At 41.6% G+C, this 16,108-nt stretch overlaps 1 protein-coding gene across 2 annotated transcripts in view; it reads left to right on the top strand.

Annotated features, from left to right (window-relative positions):
* Positions 1 to 16,108, top strand: part of LOC128875848 (serine/threonine-protein kinase tricornered) — a 65,476-nt gene that overhangs the window by 5,452 nt on the left and 43,916 nt on the right. The window contains exon 1 of one of the 2 annotated variants that reach the window (XM_054121777.1): positions 9,079 to 10,947. The exons of the other annotated variant lie outside the window; for it this stretch is intronic. Within the exon in view, the coding sequence (XP_053977752.1) occupies positions 10,605 to 10,947 (343 nt within the window). The 5' untranslated portion in view covers positions 9,079 to 10,604. Of the gene's footprint in view, positions 1 to 9,078; positions 10,948 to 16,108 lie in introns of those variants that run through there. 2 annotated transcript variants of the gene reach the window in all.

The following is a 16,108-nucleotide window of genomic DNA, read 5'->3' as shown; positions in this document are numbered from 1 at the left end:
TGCAGTTTACTCTGCCGGTAATGTAGAATGCTCGGTCGGTAATGCAGATCGCTCTGTAGATAATGTATAGTGCTCGGTCGATAATGCAGATTCATATACATCAACTAGAAATTATTTCATGCTTTTCATTGCATTTTCCCATACTTTTAAACAATTATATTTAGAGCTAATGCGTATTCATATAAATTAACTAGAAATTATTTCATACTTTTCACTTTTCGGTAGCATAGGCCCCGCAGGCGCTCCTCCAGCATACTCGCGCTCTGATTGGCCGGGAGTTTCTGTTTCTGGAATATCTCCGTAACAAAGCCTCCAGCAACATTTTCGCTAAGGAAAAATTGTTTCAACCCACCCACCCCCCCCAAATATCCTATTCAGCCATTTCGGCGTAATCGGTGAACAGACGTAAAAAAAAAAATATACATGTCGAATTGAGTAACCTCCTCCTTTTCGAAGTCGGTTAAAAATAGATCCTTCGATGAGTCATTTTACACGACGACACAGATAAAAGAGTTATGTCTATTGTGTTTCGAATCGACGAAAAGTCACGCGTACGATTCGAGGACTCGCTGTATTCGTCTCTATGTTTCTTTGTGAAGACTACGAATTGCGAGTGAAAAAACAGCAGTGGCCTTTCTTGTAGCTGTGCCAGCAAGATACCAGGCACAAAAGACGTATTTATTCCAGACCTGTCGACCTTCCTATTTCTTGCCAATACACGCGTTAACTTTTGTTTACCGTCACGGAAACACCAAGCGTAGATGGGCAGAATTCTCGCCTAGATAACAGAATTTCTAGCGTACAAGTATTAGGCGTAGAAATCAATTCTATGGCTTAAACTCCAATTACAAACGATCGAATGTAAAGGTACAGAATTAATTTCTACACCTAATGAGATGAAATATTAATTGCTCGTATCACAAAAACGGCAGGTCCAATTCCAAAAATGTTATAGAACTTTTCGACTTCTTGTAGCTCGAATTGTGTAACTTTCTGACCCTCTGTACACAGTACGGAAGGCAAGAAAAGGACAGGGATCGTTAAGTTCGCCACGATGATCGTTGGGTGAGATGTAACATTGCACAGTTGTGTCGCATCGGGATTTCACCGCGTTGCTTCCGTGTCGGTATAATTAAACGGATTAATGAGCGCGCATTTTCCTTCTTAACTTCGTTCCGAGTTAAAACGCGAGAAGGTTAACGCGAATCATGATTAACGTCAATCGTCAGTCCGGAAGAAAGCTATTCGCAACGTAAGCGCGTCTACGCTCGCTTACCGTATCGTTCTATCAGAAATGGACAAAATTCTTATCTGTGCGTTGATAAAAGTATCGAATAACGCATAATAAACAACAAATCGCTCGTCGAATAGAAATCAGAATTTTAATTATATAATTTGATGTAGAAATTAATTCTCTGCCTTTCAATTTGTTACGTTAAAGTACGACTGTAGTTTAAATAGAAATATTTATTCACCATTTTGTTACGTTAAAGTACCAACATTCGTAATAATGACTCACAAATTATTATGCTTTTTTGGAACGTGTGGTTGAGGAAATATTAAAACTTCTATTGTTTCTATTGTTAACGAACGGTTTACTTCGAAATAACACAGAATTAATTTCAACACCTAATCTAACAATCATTTCTTTCGAAAACTCGTAAAGATTATCTACAATTAAATCTGTCCGTGGCGAAGATGATGATGATTACTACATTCGAGCAATAAACGTTGAATGATTTATTTGTAACTATGCGAACGAACGGTTAATTGAAATGCTAATGTTTATTCAACGACCAGGGAATAAAAAGGACTTTATCTTCGGTTCGTTATTCGAAACTTTCATCTGGATAAGAATTTTGCCCATCTCTGGTTCGCGGCAACAGTATCGTTGCTGGTTCGAGGCTTCGTTTGCATCGACATGCACGGTTAAGCACGGTGGCATTGCAAATAGGACGGTATGTACATCGTAGTTAAAGATAACTCCTCGTAAACTACCACGAAGAGGCCGCGGTATCGCCTAATTGCGGAATAAAATCCATCTATAGGCGAAACCTATCGCCGACTACCATTAATTATCGTAATAACGCACCGCAACGAAATAAACGCAGCAATGGAGTACGAAAATAATTCCTGGATTCGTGAACAGGTAATCCCATTGATTTCATTTATCACAAGCTATATTTTATTATATTTTTTATCGAGAAAATCAGTTGTTTGTGTTTCATCCTAGATCGTGTTGAACTTAACCCGCTATTTCGTCATTCTTACAAGTTCTCAAGAGTTTACGACGATGATTCGTTAGAATTCGGAGTTGTCCTACAGCTAAATTGTACGCAATTCAATATAATAACAGAAGCGACAAAAGAACATAAAAATTCAGTGTTTCCAAGCCAGCAAAGGTGTCCCGAGTGTATCGTAAACGCTACCCGTGCTGTAAACCTTAACGCGTACGTTTGCCATCTCATTAAAATAATGACGTTTCTGTCGCGTAACGATATCGAATTAACCCTTTCGCTGTTATGAACGCCTCTAATGAGCCATCGATAATTGCCCTTAGTATTCGCGAATCATCGTCTTGTTCGTTTGCCACGCGTTATAAGAGTTTATAAGCGTCGCTAAATTTATTTTTCCATCTCGATTGCTCATTCGTCGTCATTTGGATCGCAAGTGTATTTTAAACGTTTCTCGTTTATTTTGATGCTTGTTCTAAGAGCCAGTATATTTTTCGTTTCCATCATGGACATCTTTTGTTTATACTCGGCAGCTTTTGGCATCGTGACATTGAAAATTCGGAACCGTTTAATTTAATCCTCGGTTTATTATTCGTATCCGAGCCATAATCGAATAACACACCAACACGCGATGAGCCGGATGTGTTACGATTTCAGATTAATCGTTACTTTGCTCTAGTAAATATTCAAGATATCGTGTTGGAAATTTGCGATTATCGCACTGCGATTAATTTACATTAAAAACGCATAAATGTACAAGGTATGCAGAATAATATATACTTTAATTTACGTTTCTATTCTTCATCTGTGTACGTAAAAATATGAATTTAGATGAACATCTGCAGTTTAGTGACGATACATTTTGTATTTTAATTTTATTTTTATTTCTAGCATAAAAATTTGGATTTCCTAGAATAAAACCTTTCGTAGTTCGTATCATTTAAAGTATAACACGAATATCGAGTATACAGCATTATACGTATATTTATAAATAAACAGTGTTGTTGGTAATATCGAATAAAACATTTCACCGCGAATTTCTCTACGATTCGATAAAACAACGTAACCAACGACAGATTGTAGGAAGTGCGCTGTCTACCGGTTTCCTTGGTCTCCCCGATCTCCATTTTTCCCGCGATGTAGAATACGTTTTCTGGCGCATCACGCCGAGGAAGGAAAGGAAGGATATAACTGGAAAGATGAAGCGTACCAAACGCCATGCGGTGTGCAATTTGTTGCGCAAGGACCATTGTTTTCGTAATTCCTGTAGAAGAAATGGAAAGCGCGCGCAGCTTCCTGTAAATCTTCCCTATAATGCGCGGAAATGACTTTCTTGCCGCGAGTTTCCGTCGTAAAAAAATTAATTGATCATCCTCTGAAAGTGCGCGCGCAAAATTGTGTTTAAAATATTCCCGCGACTGGTGCGTCGTACGGTTCATTGCCCAGGTGCGTTATTATTTTTCGATTGGCGCACCGTTACTTGGAAATATCGTCGTCGAGTCTCGACAAGTGTATACTTTGAGTCCTCGAGCGGCACTGTCCGATAAGATTAATTTGATAAGCTTTCGCGATGCTCTTCGGGAAGGCAGCAACGATTTTATTTTTCTGATCGTGGTCAGTGAAGTTTCAAAACGATCCGCCAATTGGACGAACTGCAAAAGGTTTAAGGTAAAAGGGACGGTCAAGTGGTTCGATCGAAAATGGCTGACGGGATAGGTATTATCTGTTGGGCACGTTTACCTGGTGTCGCCTGCTGGTAACGTAGATACCGTTCGAAAGGCGATCGACGAAGCACGCTCGTTTAGTTTCATTTATTTATTAAAGTGCCAAGTCGATATATTCAACAATCGAATTTTTATTTACAAAAAATTACAAGCTTATCCTGTTTCACAATATCACATTCTTTGATATAAAATATATTTTTTTTTTTCATAATATCACATTCTTTGATCTGATATAAATTATATAATAATATTCTACTGACGGTGACAGTTACAGACATGTTCTGGATACAGTTAAGTCTCCTCCTTTTTTTGAATTATAGCCAACTTCGTCTTAACTCATGCTCGTGGAACGTTTCATGAAAAATCACTGAAAGGCTGGTCGGTTCTAGCTTGGCATTGTTAGGTCTACCACTGTTGTTGCCATGTACGTCTCGACTGTGTTAACGTTATTAGAGTGGAAATCCTGGTTGGATGTATTTATGCGACCGCTCTACCGATTCTCTTCCTCTGTAAAAATCGCCCGCTGGCATGTGCGGTTTGTCGATCGACCTATTGTTTCTCGCAACTAGCCTAATCGCAATCTACGAGTCGAACGAAGAAGCTAATCGATACCTAATATCGTGAGAGGAAGTTGTATAATTTTTAATCGATAAATCTTTAGCTTCGTTCGATAACGAGCCAAGCGTCGAAGGATTACTGCTTCATCATCGCTAATTATATAAATTAATGTCAATTGTTTCGTTCGATACACAAACTTTGGTCCGTATAATCAATTTGAACTTTTTAATTGCGTATCGACGTCACGACCTCATTTCCCGGTTTTCTGTAAATAAGATTAATTTATAGATAGCAATTGAAACGGGAATATTTAATCGCCTCCAACGATAATGATGATTATTAAAACGAAACAAACGTTAACTCCATTATAACGTCACCATAAATAACCTACTTTATTCGTTCGTTACACAACCATGGAAATTCTCTTTCACCGAAACGTTTAATTACCGCGTTAATAGAATAAATTGAAAGCGTCGATAACCGATGCTATGTCGAAACGAGATATTATTATCTTAATTACGATCTCGTCGGTGCGATTAAAATAAGAAGCAAGCGTAGCAACGATCGCGAGCAACGCGTTTGTATTTGCGGCTCGTATTTGATTTCGCGGAGAAAGTACGGGGACAATTTCCTATGTCGTAGATTATGCGATATATATTCCTGGTTGGTAAGCTAACAGTTCCGCAATATTTTCACCTGGTATGCGACACGTACTGTTGGAGTACTGCAGTATTTCAGTTAGGTCGGACTGCGCTTTGAACCGCTGCCAGAAACGTCTTCCTCTTTGTCATCCTGATTTCACCTCTTCGTCGCGCGAGCCTTCTGTAACCCCGTCTCTTCGTATTCGTTTCACCTACAGGTACTCTAGGTCAAGTGTGTATTTTAATGATCACCGACGTCGACGAAGATTTTTTTCGAGCTGCACGAGGAACCGTCGGATCGGTCGAAAGACATGTGGGCGGATCTTCTGTCGATCTTCGGGGGGCACTGTTCGTTTAACAACATTTTCGCGAATGCCACTGCCAATGTGTCCCACTTTTGTTTTGCGATGCTTCGGACGGGTGGGTTATCTTGCCAAACGGAAAATCCTGTCCCGATGATCGCTCTCTTTTGTACGTTCTTCTCGTATTTTCCAAAGATACTTCTCACTCAAGTATTATTTTTATATTTAGCACTGGAACCTACCACGACTGGTCAATTGACAATTTTCATTTTCTTTCGCACTTTCGCATGTACAATATACAATTTTATATAATTGTTTCTTGTTCACGTTGCATTCGATTTAGTACCACGTGAAATACTCCAAAAAAAAAAAATTAAGCACACCATAGGAATTTTTTTGGAGTCTATAAAATAATTAACGATTCTAATATTTTTTCAAGCGATGGTGCTATCCAGAAAGAACATAGGAATATTTTTGTACGGACTTTATAAAATTTCGAGCGCGATCATTACGGCTCTCTTAATACGGGCCGTTCGCGCGTACAAAAACGGAAGTTCCCGAAGAATCTGCACACGGGGGGCACTGTCCTTAACACGTTGCATAACGCAGCCTCATTACGGAATCCTCGGTGGCGCCTCTATTTTTGTACGGAGGCTACCGTGCTGGCGTCCAACCGTTTTACGATTAATTACTGGAATCTCTCGGGCTGCTCGTGCGGCTCCTGACCGTCGACGCCGATCAACGTTCGCTCTAGACATCTAGATTTCGTCGTCTCTTTAAACGCGAGCGCGTCCAATAACGAATGTTTATCGTCGCCAGGTCCGCCGTCTGGATACCAGCCGCCCTTGTGTAAGCTTCTACAAGTAAATCTCTGTTTACATAACGGAATTGAATCGTACTTCGTCGCCAATCGTGCTCCATATCGTAGCAGAGTCGCGATACGAGGCAATTCATTTTGCTTTTGATACGTGATGCATTAATTTCCGAGGTGTGACGCAAGTAAAAGGCTATTTTCTGTTAAATTCATATTTATCAGAAATTGAGTAATCATATTTAAATTCATCGACAGAGTTTTCACACATTTGGACGGATGATTTACTCCAATTTTTGTTTTTATTAAAGTTCGAGGCATTTCAACTGCCAATTTTTCTAAAGTTTCAACTTTGTCTCCTATTTCTCTTGCAGTACATTCTACTTTTCATTTTCTTCTTTCTTCAATGAAATTTCAAACGATGTCTTTCCTTCTCCTCCTAGCAAGAGGCTTACGAGACGAATGCGTCAACCGCGTAGATTTTTCTAGAGATTTTAGCACCTAAGAGAATATCAACGAATAAGTAAGGGGGCGCGGAAAGAGGCGTGAAGTCTCACTGAACTCGATCGGACACGCTTTCTGTTTTTACTTCGTCTTTAGAACGGGCGGTTCCGCTCCTCGCTCGAATAATAAATACAACGACTTTCCATTTTCAACGGGAACGATGCTCCCGAGTATTGCAGAAAGAAATCGCGGGTGGACCTTTGCGAAATCTTGTCTTGGCGAAGAACCATCGTGGTCGCATTTTATCGAATGGTTTTTTGTTCGATTGTCTTTGAACGAACTCGAATTGCTATGCTAGATTCTAAATGTTCCACTTCTATGATCATTCGATCGAACTTTTAAGATTTTTATAACAGAATTATCAACTTTACGAGACAAGGCAGGACTCGAGAGGGGATGATCTTCGTCACGATGCTCATTCGAAAGGCAGTCAAACATTTTGTCGTATTTGATTCCGTTTTCGAAATATCGTATACACCGCGACTCGCGTAGATGAAAGGTGTATCTCACGTCTGAAATCAGTTGTTACAAACATTATAAATGGCTAACATTCTACAGTTTCTTTGTGCTCGTTTGCCCCTTCAATTGGAACCGGATCCCGTTCAAGAAACTCTCGGCCGTATCGCGCGTCGCTGGAAAGATTAAATCGTCTCAATTTGTTCTCAATAGCTCACACAAAAATATTGTTATACTCTTTCTAAGTAGTGTCATTATTAGTAGTAACGCTGGAATCGTTCGTAAAAACATTTTTTTGATATCTCTATCCTCCTCGTGCTCAAAATTTTACAAAGTTCGTACAAAAATATTCTTATATTCTTTTCGAACAGTATTATCACTTGAAACAACATTGAAATGGTTATTTAGTTTATAGACTCAAAAAAAAGAAAAAAAAAAAGAAATCCTATGATATGCTTAATTTTTTTTGGAGTAGGTACCGAACATGGCACTGAATTGAATAATATAACGTGGACATGAAACAATTGTGTATAGTTAATATACTGTACCTAAGAAACTGTAAACAAAATTTAAAAACTGGAATCTTATTGGGTGTGGTAGGTTTAGTGTTAGATATTAAAACTGTCGTTGAGTAATTACCTTTTGAGAAAACAAGAAAAATCGATCGTTTCAAATTGTAGCGCGCAGCAACGCGCAGTGTGTTGGGTAAACAAGGGACACATGCCCTTGCCGGATGGTAAGGGAAGGTGGGTGTATGGGAGAGGGTGAATGAGAGTAGGGTGAATGGGGGAAGTGACGTTGTCGTCCTCGTACATACAAGAGCGCGCTTCTGTCACAGTCACGGTGCGTCAGCTGAGGTTGATGCTCAGCGCTCTTGCGTCTCCGTTGCTCCGATTTTCTTTCTCCTCCATCTACCTGCGTTAGTTCACTCGATATTGCCCTACGAATCGTCGAGGTTATACAAGAGTTTTCGATTCATCGACGACCTCTCTTCAAGGGAAAAACAAACAAAGATCCTTTTCAAATCGGAGCAGGCGTTTATCGTTGTCGCAACCAAGCCACAGACTTCGAATGAAGTTAAAGTCAATCTTTAAGAGATCAAAACAAACTAAGGTGATGCCAGATATCAGCTGCTTACGCTTGTTTACAATTCCCTCGACGTTGGGCCATTTATTCGATCACGTTTCGTGTATTTATTATACGAGATATCGAACGATAAGGCTACGAGATAATGAAACTTCGACTCGCCTAATTACGCAAACACAAGGATACGGGATTTCGTTAACGTTACACCGACTATTTATTTTCTTTTATCGTTTCCAGTGCTCGACGATGATTTCGTCAAAATTTCCGCACCGTTTGTTCGTTTATTTCTAAAAATGTCGAGGTGCGCGAGAAAATTCTTAGCGAAATTATCAATGTTTTCGTTCGTTATGAAACCGCCTGTATATTCGCAGGGACGTTTTGGAGTTTGTATTCGCTAGCCGCTAGCGAAAGAGCCACGCGAGAGGACTGTACACAAGAGTAGCGAAGGAGGAAGGGAATAGATAAAGAAACTGTTACGAAGTACCGAGTGCGAGAGGGAGCCCGAGCAAAGAAAAAGTACCGGTATGGTGGGGCGATATAGCTGTATGACTTATCGGTGTAGTGGTTAGGTGGGTGTCAGTGGTTGGGGAAGGTGTACGCGTGTACGGATAAGAGGAGAACGCGCGCGCGAACCGCGGGAAAAGAGAGGGAAAACAGGAGAGGGAGATAGACGGAAGACTACCGGTGGACAGAGGAGAGAGGTTGAGGAGCACGGAGAAGCGAGTCGGAGTTGGCAGAGACAACGTCGAGAGAAGCGGTCGGTGGCAGTTCGAGTTTGTCGTCAGATCGGGAAACGAGCGACGCGCGATTAGGAATCGAGTCGTTGGCGACGTGTCCACGCGTTCTGTGCAGCGTTCAATTTCTGTTGCTTCGATCGAGTCGTTTGCTCGCGGCATACCGACATGGGTTAAACGGTGCTTTCTCGAACGGTAATCCGATCGTGGTTCGCGCGTAATCTTCTACCGAGCTGTGTTTCCAAGTGAATGTACTAGTGTTTGGCACCGCGAGTTCTCCAATTTAAAAAAAAAAAAAAAGTGCGGATCGAACCGACGATACGCTGGTTCACCTCTTTTGTTGTGTTCGTAGCGAGTGGGAATACATATATATTCGCTGGAAAGGTGAGAGGATACGATACCTAACGTTGCTCCGTTTGAACCGAATGGACCGTGCACGTCGACGTCGACGTCGAAGACGAGGGATAAAGTCGTCGACGACAGCGCGACGAAACGCGGATAATGCAGCAACTACGTGACCGACCGAGTAGCGATCACCGATACGAGAGAAGATCAACCTCGACCTCGAAACGCGCGCAAGACAGTGTATTACTCTCGAAGAGCGTGCGCGATCGGAGAACGGAAACTACCGAGGAAAGAATTATTTCGGTTGCCGTTCGCTAACCGTGTAGAAAACGTTCGTATCCTCGGCGACCGCGAACGTCTACGAAGAGGTTCCTGCATTGGTCCAAGAGAAACCGTTAATCGGCCGAAGTAGGACAAAGTGCAATAATCCTACTTAAGGAAGTACCTACGTTCTGTGCACCTTCCTCGGGCATAGAAGGCCAACGATCCTCCGGAATCGTTGAAACGCGATCGAAGATCGAGAAATTTTATGTAGGAAGATTGCAACCAAGTACCTTGTAACGTACCAAATAAATCGTCTCGCTTTTCAAAGAAATTTACGAAGGGCCGGGAACGACGAGCCTCGAGTATTTTCGCAAGAAAATCATCGTTCCGATCGTGTATCTCTTCCTGTCGACGTGCTTCCTCCTTCTTCGTTTGCGCAAACGATCGAGAAAGACGTATTTTAACGAGACTGCGTTGCAAAATACGCGCGATCGCGTGTGCAGACGGATGGATTAGCAAAGATAACCGCGAGTTCGATCGCGCGACCGACCGACGCGTCTAGAATACGGAAAGAGTCGTCGGTTGGTGGTGTGCGCAACAAGTTACGGGAAGCACGTGACTGTCGGGTCAGCTAGCTAAGCAAACATCCGATAACGCTGGTAGCGACGACCGCGAAACTCCCGGCTCGCGATTAAATAACACTCGAAAACTATCGTAACGAAAGAACTCGCTGGTCGAGTCGAAAGGATGCGCGGAGGATTGTAATCGACGGTGGTTACGAATTACGGAAGTCGAGACAGGGAATCGGAGTAGACTCGAACCCGACCAGTTTCGTCCTTCGTTTGTCCCATTGGTGGATTCTCGAGGACACCGAGAAACAGCGAACTGGTCCAGTTCCTGTGGGACACGATAATCCTATTTCACAGGAGGGCGCAAAATCTTTGAATGACTTTCCCATTTTGTGGCTTCATTTTCGACTCGTCCGACGACAGGACGAGACAAATGCCAGTCGCTTCGGAAGACTGGGTGCCGCACCCGGCCAAGATAACCAGTTCTATCACCACCGTCAAAGGTGCCACCATCCAAAGCACCACCACAGCTTGGATGTCGCCGTACAGCAGAGCCTCGCCGTCCGAACGTCCGTCTTCGAACAATAACAACATCAACAACAATAACAACAACAATGGTGTTGTCATACTCGAAGGCTGCAGACCGCCCGCTGCCACCACGGCTAGGAGATTTCTCAGGTGGTTCAGCAGACTGGGACAACCGCCGATGGGAAAGTCAGGTAAGTTCTCTCGTCCTTTCAAAAATTGTACAAGTTAAGAAGGAAATTAACGAATAAAGATGACGCGAAATATAGGTAGTAGTTAACTTTGAATTTCGGATAACTCAGCTTTGAGGTAGAACACCGTAGACTACTCGTGTACGAAAATGACAACACTGAAACTTAGTTCAAAATATATCCAGGAACAAAAATTGAAACATTCTTTCCGATACCCTAAAGCTAAGAAGTTAGAAGGAAAGTTAGAAGTTAAGAAGGAAATTAACGAATAAAGATGACGCGAAATACAGGTAGTAGTTAACTTTGAATTTCGGATAACTCAGCTTTGAGGTAGAACACCGTAGACTACTCGTGTACGAAAATGACAACACTGAAACTTAGTTCAAAATATTTCCAAGAACAAAAATTGAAACATTCTTTCCAATACCCTAAAGCTTCTCACCAGAAAATTGTTCGTTTGTCCTTAAAAAATTGTGGAGGTAAATCCAAAGTAAGTTTCCTCCCTTAATTTTTGAGTAAATTTTCAATGAAACTTTAACAGGGTTAACTTTTAATTCCACGAGCTCTCGTCGTTGCACTGCATCGGCAAAATCGTGTTCTAACTCCACCGTGATCCCACTGGCGCGTTACGTGGATCGAAAGAAACAAGATTGATGTTACTACAAAATAACCTACGCGAACGTAATCTCGCTGTATTATAGTTAACCGTACGGTACTGTTAGTCATCGCAGGTGTTCCGTGCATATGGCAATGGCCATTAATAAAAAGACCGTGCTTACGAGGTTAACGCACACTTGCCGTAATAGAGAATTGAATAAGAACCGTACACGCGCAATTAATACCAAAGTATGACTCTTAACGGTGGTTTCGCGGGATTGGTGCAACTCTTTTCCGCGTCGAAAATAGCGCGAGCTTCCTCGGCAGCATGTCAAGTTGTTCAAATCGCGACTTCGTACACAAGGTGGCGTGGAGAATGTGGTATAGATACAACGAAAATGAAGCACAACGATTAGCAATACTTCTTCTAGGTGTACGTTTGAAATGAGATGCATCTTGATATTTAGACGATAACAAACGTGGTCACTAAATGATTAACTATTCTCAACCTGATAGTCATTACGATTTATACGCGAAGTGCAGTAGTCAACAAATTTTGCTTATCGTTGTTATTCTATCAGATCGCAAGCATACTTGGCAACCATTAGGCGTGGAAATTAATTCTATGTCTTTACATTCACATAATTATTTAACTAGAAATGTTTACTAGCCATTTTATTAAAGTACCAATCTTCACGATAATGAAACACACAGAGTACTACATACATTTGTACGTACATGTGTTCTCTCTATAATCAGATCGTAGGTTTACCTTAGAAAGACACAAAATTTATTTCCGCGCCAGTATGCTGATGCTCAACCGCAAATTAACATAAATTCCCTCACTCTACTAGCCGTCGTCACATCGGGGCATTACCGTATTTCAACGAGCAACGGGTTTGTTTGTCGAATGTTCTCCGTCGCCAATAATTATCGTCCTTCGTTGCAAGTAATTAACCGACGCAGGGGAACGCGTTTGCCACCGTGGTTTTGTTTCCATTTCCACGCGTAAAATCTCTGCAGCGATCGGTGTCAAGTTCCTGGTGTATTTAACGATGCATCGAGTATTTGGTGCAACAAACTCGGGCTACCGTGACGAACGCGGAATTGTATTAACGGGTCTTCCATTGTACGATCCATCAACAGGCTATACATTTTCACTGCGTTTTCCACCTATACGTACAAAAGGAAGTTGCATCGCGGCAGCTCATTGACTTTCAAAATTGCACTCCCCCTTCATTTGTAACCCGGAGGGTGGGGTGTAGTTTGCATAACGTTCGTTTCTCCTCACCCCTTCTGAGGTCGCGTGGCCCTTCCCCAAGCCTGCGACCTCAAAGTTCGCGGCGATTCGAAATTGACCACGACCAAATTAATATTTATATTCCAATTAGATACGTATCGCTTTCCATCGGGCTATTATTTTCCAGCTGCTACTTTTTTTTTACCGTGAACACAACAGTAATTGTTAATTTGGATGCGCATTTCGTGTAGATACGACTCTTTGGGTGCTAATGAGTTTACTGAAAGTCGATCGTCTTGAAGTAGCTGGATGGTAAAGGTTTATAAGGGATCTTTTGTTGATTCTCTTTTTATCATTCTATTATACAAGGAGTGATTAGATATCTCACGAGGAGCTATCAAAATATTGGTACAAAATTATTTACTGCGCATAATTTGCCACTTTTAACCAAACAACTTTTTTAAAAATATTCTTTTGTAACTTTATCCCCTCATCATCCTGTATGTTCTTATCACCAGTCTTCGCCACAGTATCATGTAACCATAGCAAAAAATAAATAAACGCTATGTTAGGGGAAACCACTTGGTTACAAGAAATATCTGAGAAGTAATAAATGAATTATTCTCAAGTCAACACTTCTCTCTTTATCGCATTGTAAATACAATACCGCAAACGCGTAAACCGCGCCAACAGTTTCGCTACATGCTGTGCGTACGCGCGTCGTGCTCCTTTATTTGCTATTTTCATATTTAAGTTCGGGTCGACAGTTATTAGAAGATACGTCTTGATATTTCACGGGTCGGTGTAAACGTCGAGACGTTTACGAAGGTAAGTTGCGCCGAGCACACTGTGTGTCATTATTTATTGCTGTTTGCTATTATCGCGTTTGGTCGAGGCAAGCTTGATATCGCGAGGAAATTTTCGCCGGCCAGACGTGACGGCAACGAACGATAAACGAGTAATTGCGTAACGCGAGGCACATCCGAAAGCAGAAGATATGGCTCCGATGCAATGCTAATTAGGAAAGCAATCTAGAACTAACGCATAGTGAAGTTTTTTTAATTCGTATCATAAATATACAAAAAATCTCTAATTATACGTCAAATGTTTCTATTCGGTTAGTTTTTTCTTCGAGTTATACATGTATTATGTAGAAGCTAAATTAAAATGGTTCTCGAGGGGGTTTCGTAGTGTGAACCGTGATATTTTATCTTAACTTGGGGATTTATTTGAAAGAAAATCGTAACACCTTTTGCAACAAAAATTGAAAGAGATTCCATATTCGTATCTCAATCATTTGGTGTAGAAATTAATTCCGTCTATTGTGTCTCGTCTTTTATAACTTTGATACATTAAATCACAGACCTTCTGAATCCTCGACCTGATCTCTATTACCATGTATTTTTTCGTAATTTTCTTAATTTCTTTTTACCTTTGAGAATATTTTAGGTATGCTTCAAATTACATAGGAGCCGGTAAACTGTAATAAAGCAGCGTCGCAAGGTTGTAATAACGCGAAACAAGCCTTTCAATTTTGCCGCGAAAATATTTCCACGGGTCGAGCGTGCGTGTTTAGGGTTATTGAAACCAGCGAACATTCCGTTAACAAAAGAAGATTATTCTTGAGATTGTAACTCCCCGGCAACCGTAGCGCGACACGATAACTAGGCCGGAAAGAGGACGAACCGTAAACTTGATAAATAAACATTAGACTTGGTGCGCAAACCAGGTCGCGATCGCTGTTGGCAACGGCATGCCTCAGAATTCGTAATAACCGCGTTACTCCGTTCCATTCTCTGTGCTCGTCCTCCCTCTCCTCTCGCAATTAGATACACCCTGGTCGTAGATGTGTAGAATTTTGAGCTTCGAAGCGTCCCCCTTTTACACACGTAATCGTATACCACTTTCCTCGATTAAAAAAATTTTTAAATTTCTGTCGCTCCGAAGATGAAAAACAACCGATCATCGGTATCGAGCTAGCAAAAATGGGCAACGGTTATTGCAAATTATATAAAATTCATTTTATTTCGTACTGACTGAAAAGTCCGAAAGATTAAAAATTACGGTTACCGCTATGGTCGTGCACCGTAGATGCGAATTTCGCTGATCTCTGATCCGGCGTCGATTCTTCTTCCTCCTTTCGCTTCGTACACGGCTTTCCGCGATACCCGTTAGGTACACGCGCCTACAAGAAAAGCTCGAATCGAGAGCAATGTGTTACGGCCAACTACGATGTTTCGCGACGGCAATGTCGCGCCATTATTCGAGCTTCTAATTAGTCTAATGAGCGCAAAAAACAACTTACGTAAGGTTACCATTTACAACCGTCAATGTCTCGATTGTTCTATCCTGCTTGCTCGTGACTTACGCGCTGATTTCATCCTTCCGTATCTTGATCGGTATCGTTCGACTCGTTCCAGTAAATTTAATCGTATACGATTGCGTTCGCGATCAGCCGCGATCCCACGTTGCTGTCCATGGACAGATCGTCACCATCTGCATATTCTATAGCAACCATGGTACCAGTTATGCGTTAGTGTTCGAACAACCATACTCGAAGAAATCCACGATAAAGTTAAACGTTCTACAATTTCGAAATAAAAAGCAGGCGGTTTATTTATAGGGTGATTGGCTTTGCCATCACGCAAGACGAACATTCATCTACAAAGTCAAAAAGCACAAAATTAATAACATATTCTCTTTCCCAACCAACATAGCGAAAGGGTAACGCGAAACGCAGGTAAAGCGAAGTTGTCGGATCAAAGTCATGCAGGGTAGAAATCGAGTCGTGCGACGCGCGAGAAACTTTTCAACGACGTCACCTTTCTGCGTTGTGTAATTCCTGGCTCGTTTACGCGTGGGCGAAGCTATACAGGACGATTCTCAAAGTTGGGACGTAGTGGAAGTCTTTTCATCTTGAAAGGAAAAATACGCGTTAGAGGGAAATAACGGGACGCGACGAGAAGTCCACATTTTCCTCTACCGATGTTTGATCTTCCGTTTTAATCCTTGGTGCGTTAATTGCTCTTCTAGAGTCTCTATCAAACCTACGCATTTCGATGCTATTTACAGTTCGATTTGCTTGCTTAATAATTCTGTTTATAAAGACGTTTAAAAAAAAAAACGTGATCTACTCCGATCTGTGGCAGCGTTCTCTTAACAGTAGGACATGTTTCATCATCCGAACAACGTTTCTTTGTGTCGAGGCGGTGTTGTCACGCTATCCGCTATCAGATGCGAGGTCATTGGCTCGTAATCTTCCAAGGGAGTTACACACAGGTGCTCGAGCTGGAACATGCGTCGAGTGTGTCACCTGCTTTAAATTGT

This window comes from Hylaeus volcanicus, chromosome 4 (assembly GCF_026283585.1).
Source record: "Hylaeus volcanicus isolate JK05 chromosome 4, UHH_iyHylVolc1.0_haploid, whole genome shotgun sequence".
In the NCBI taxonomy this organism is placed as follows: Eukaryota; Metazoa; Arthropoda; class Insecta; order Hymenoptera; family Colletidae; genus Hylaeus; species Hylaeus volcanicus.
This window is presented reverse-complemented; position numbering and strand designations above follow the sequence as displayed.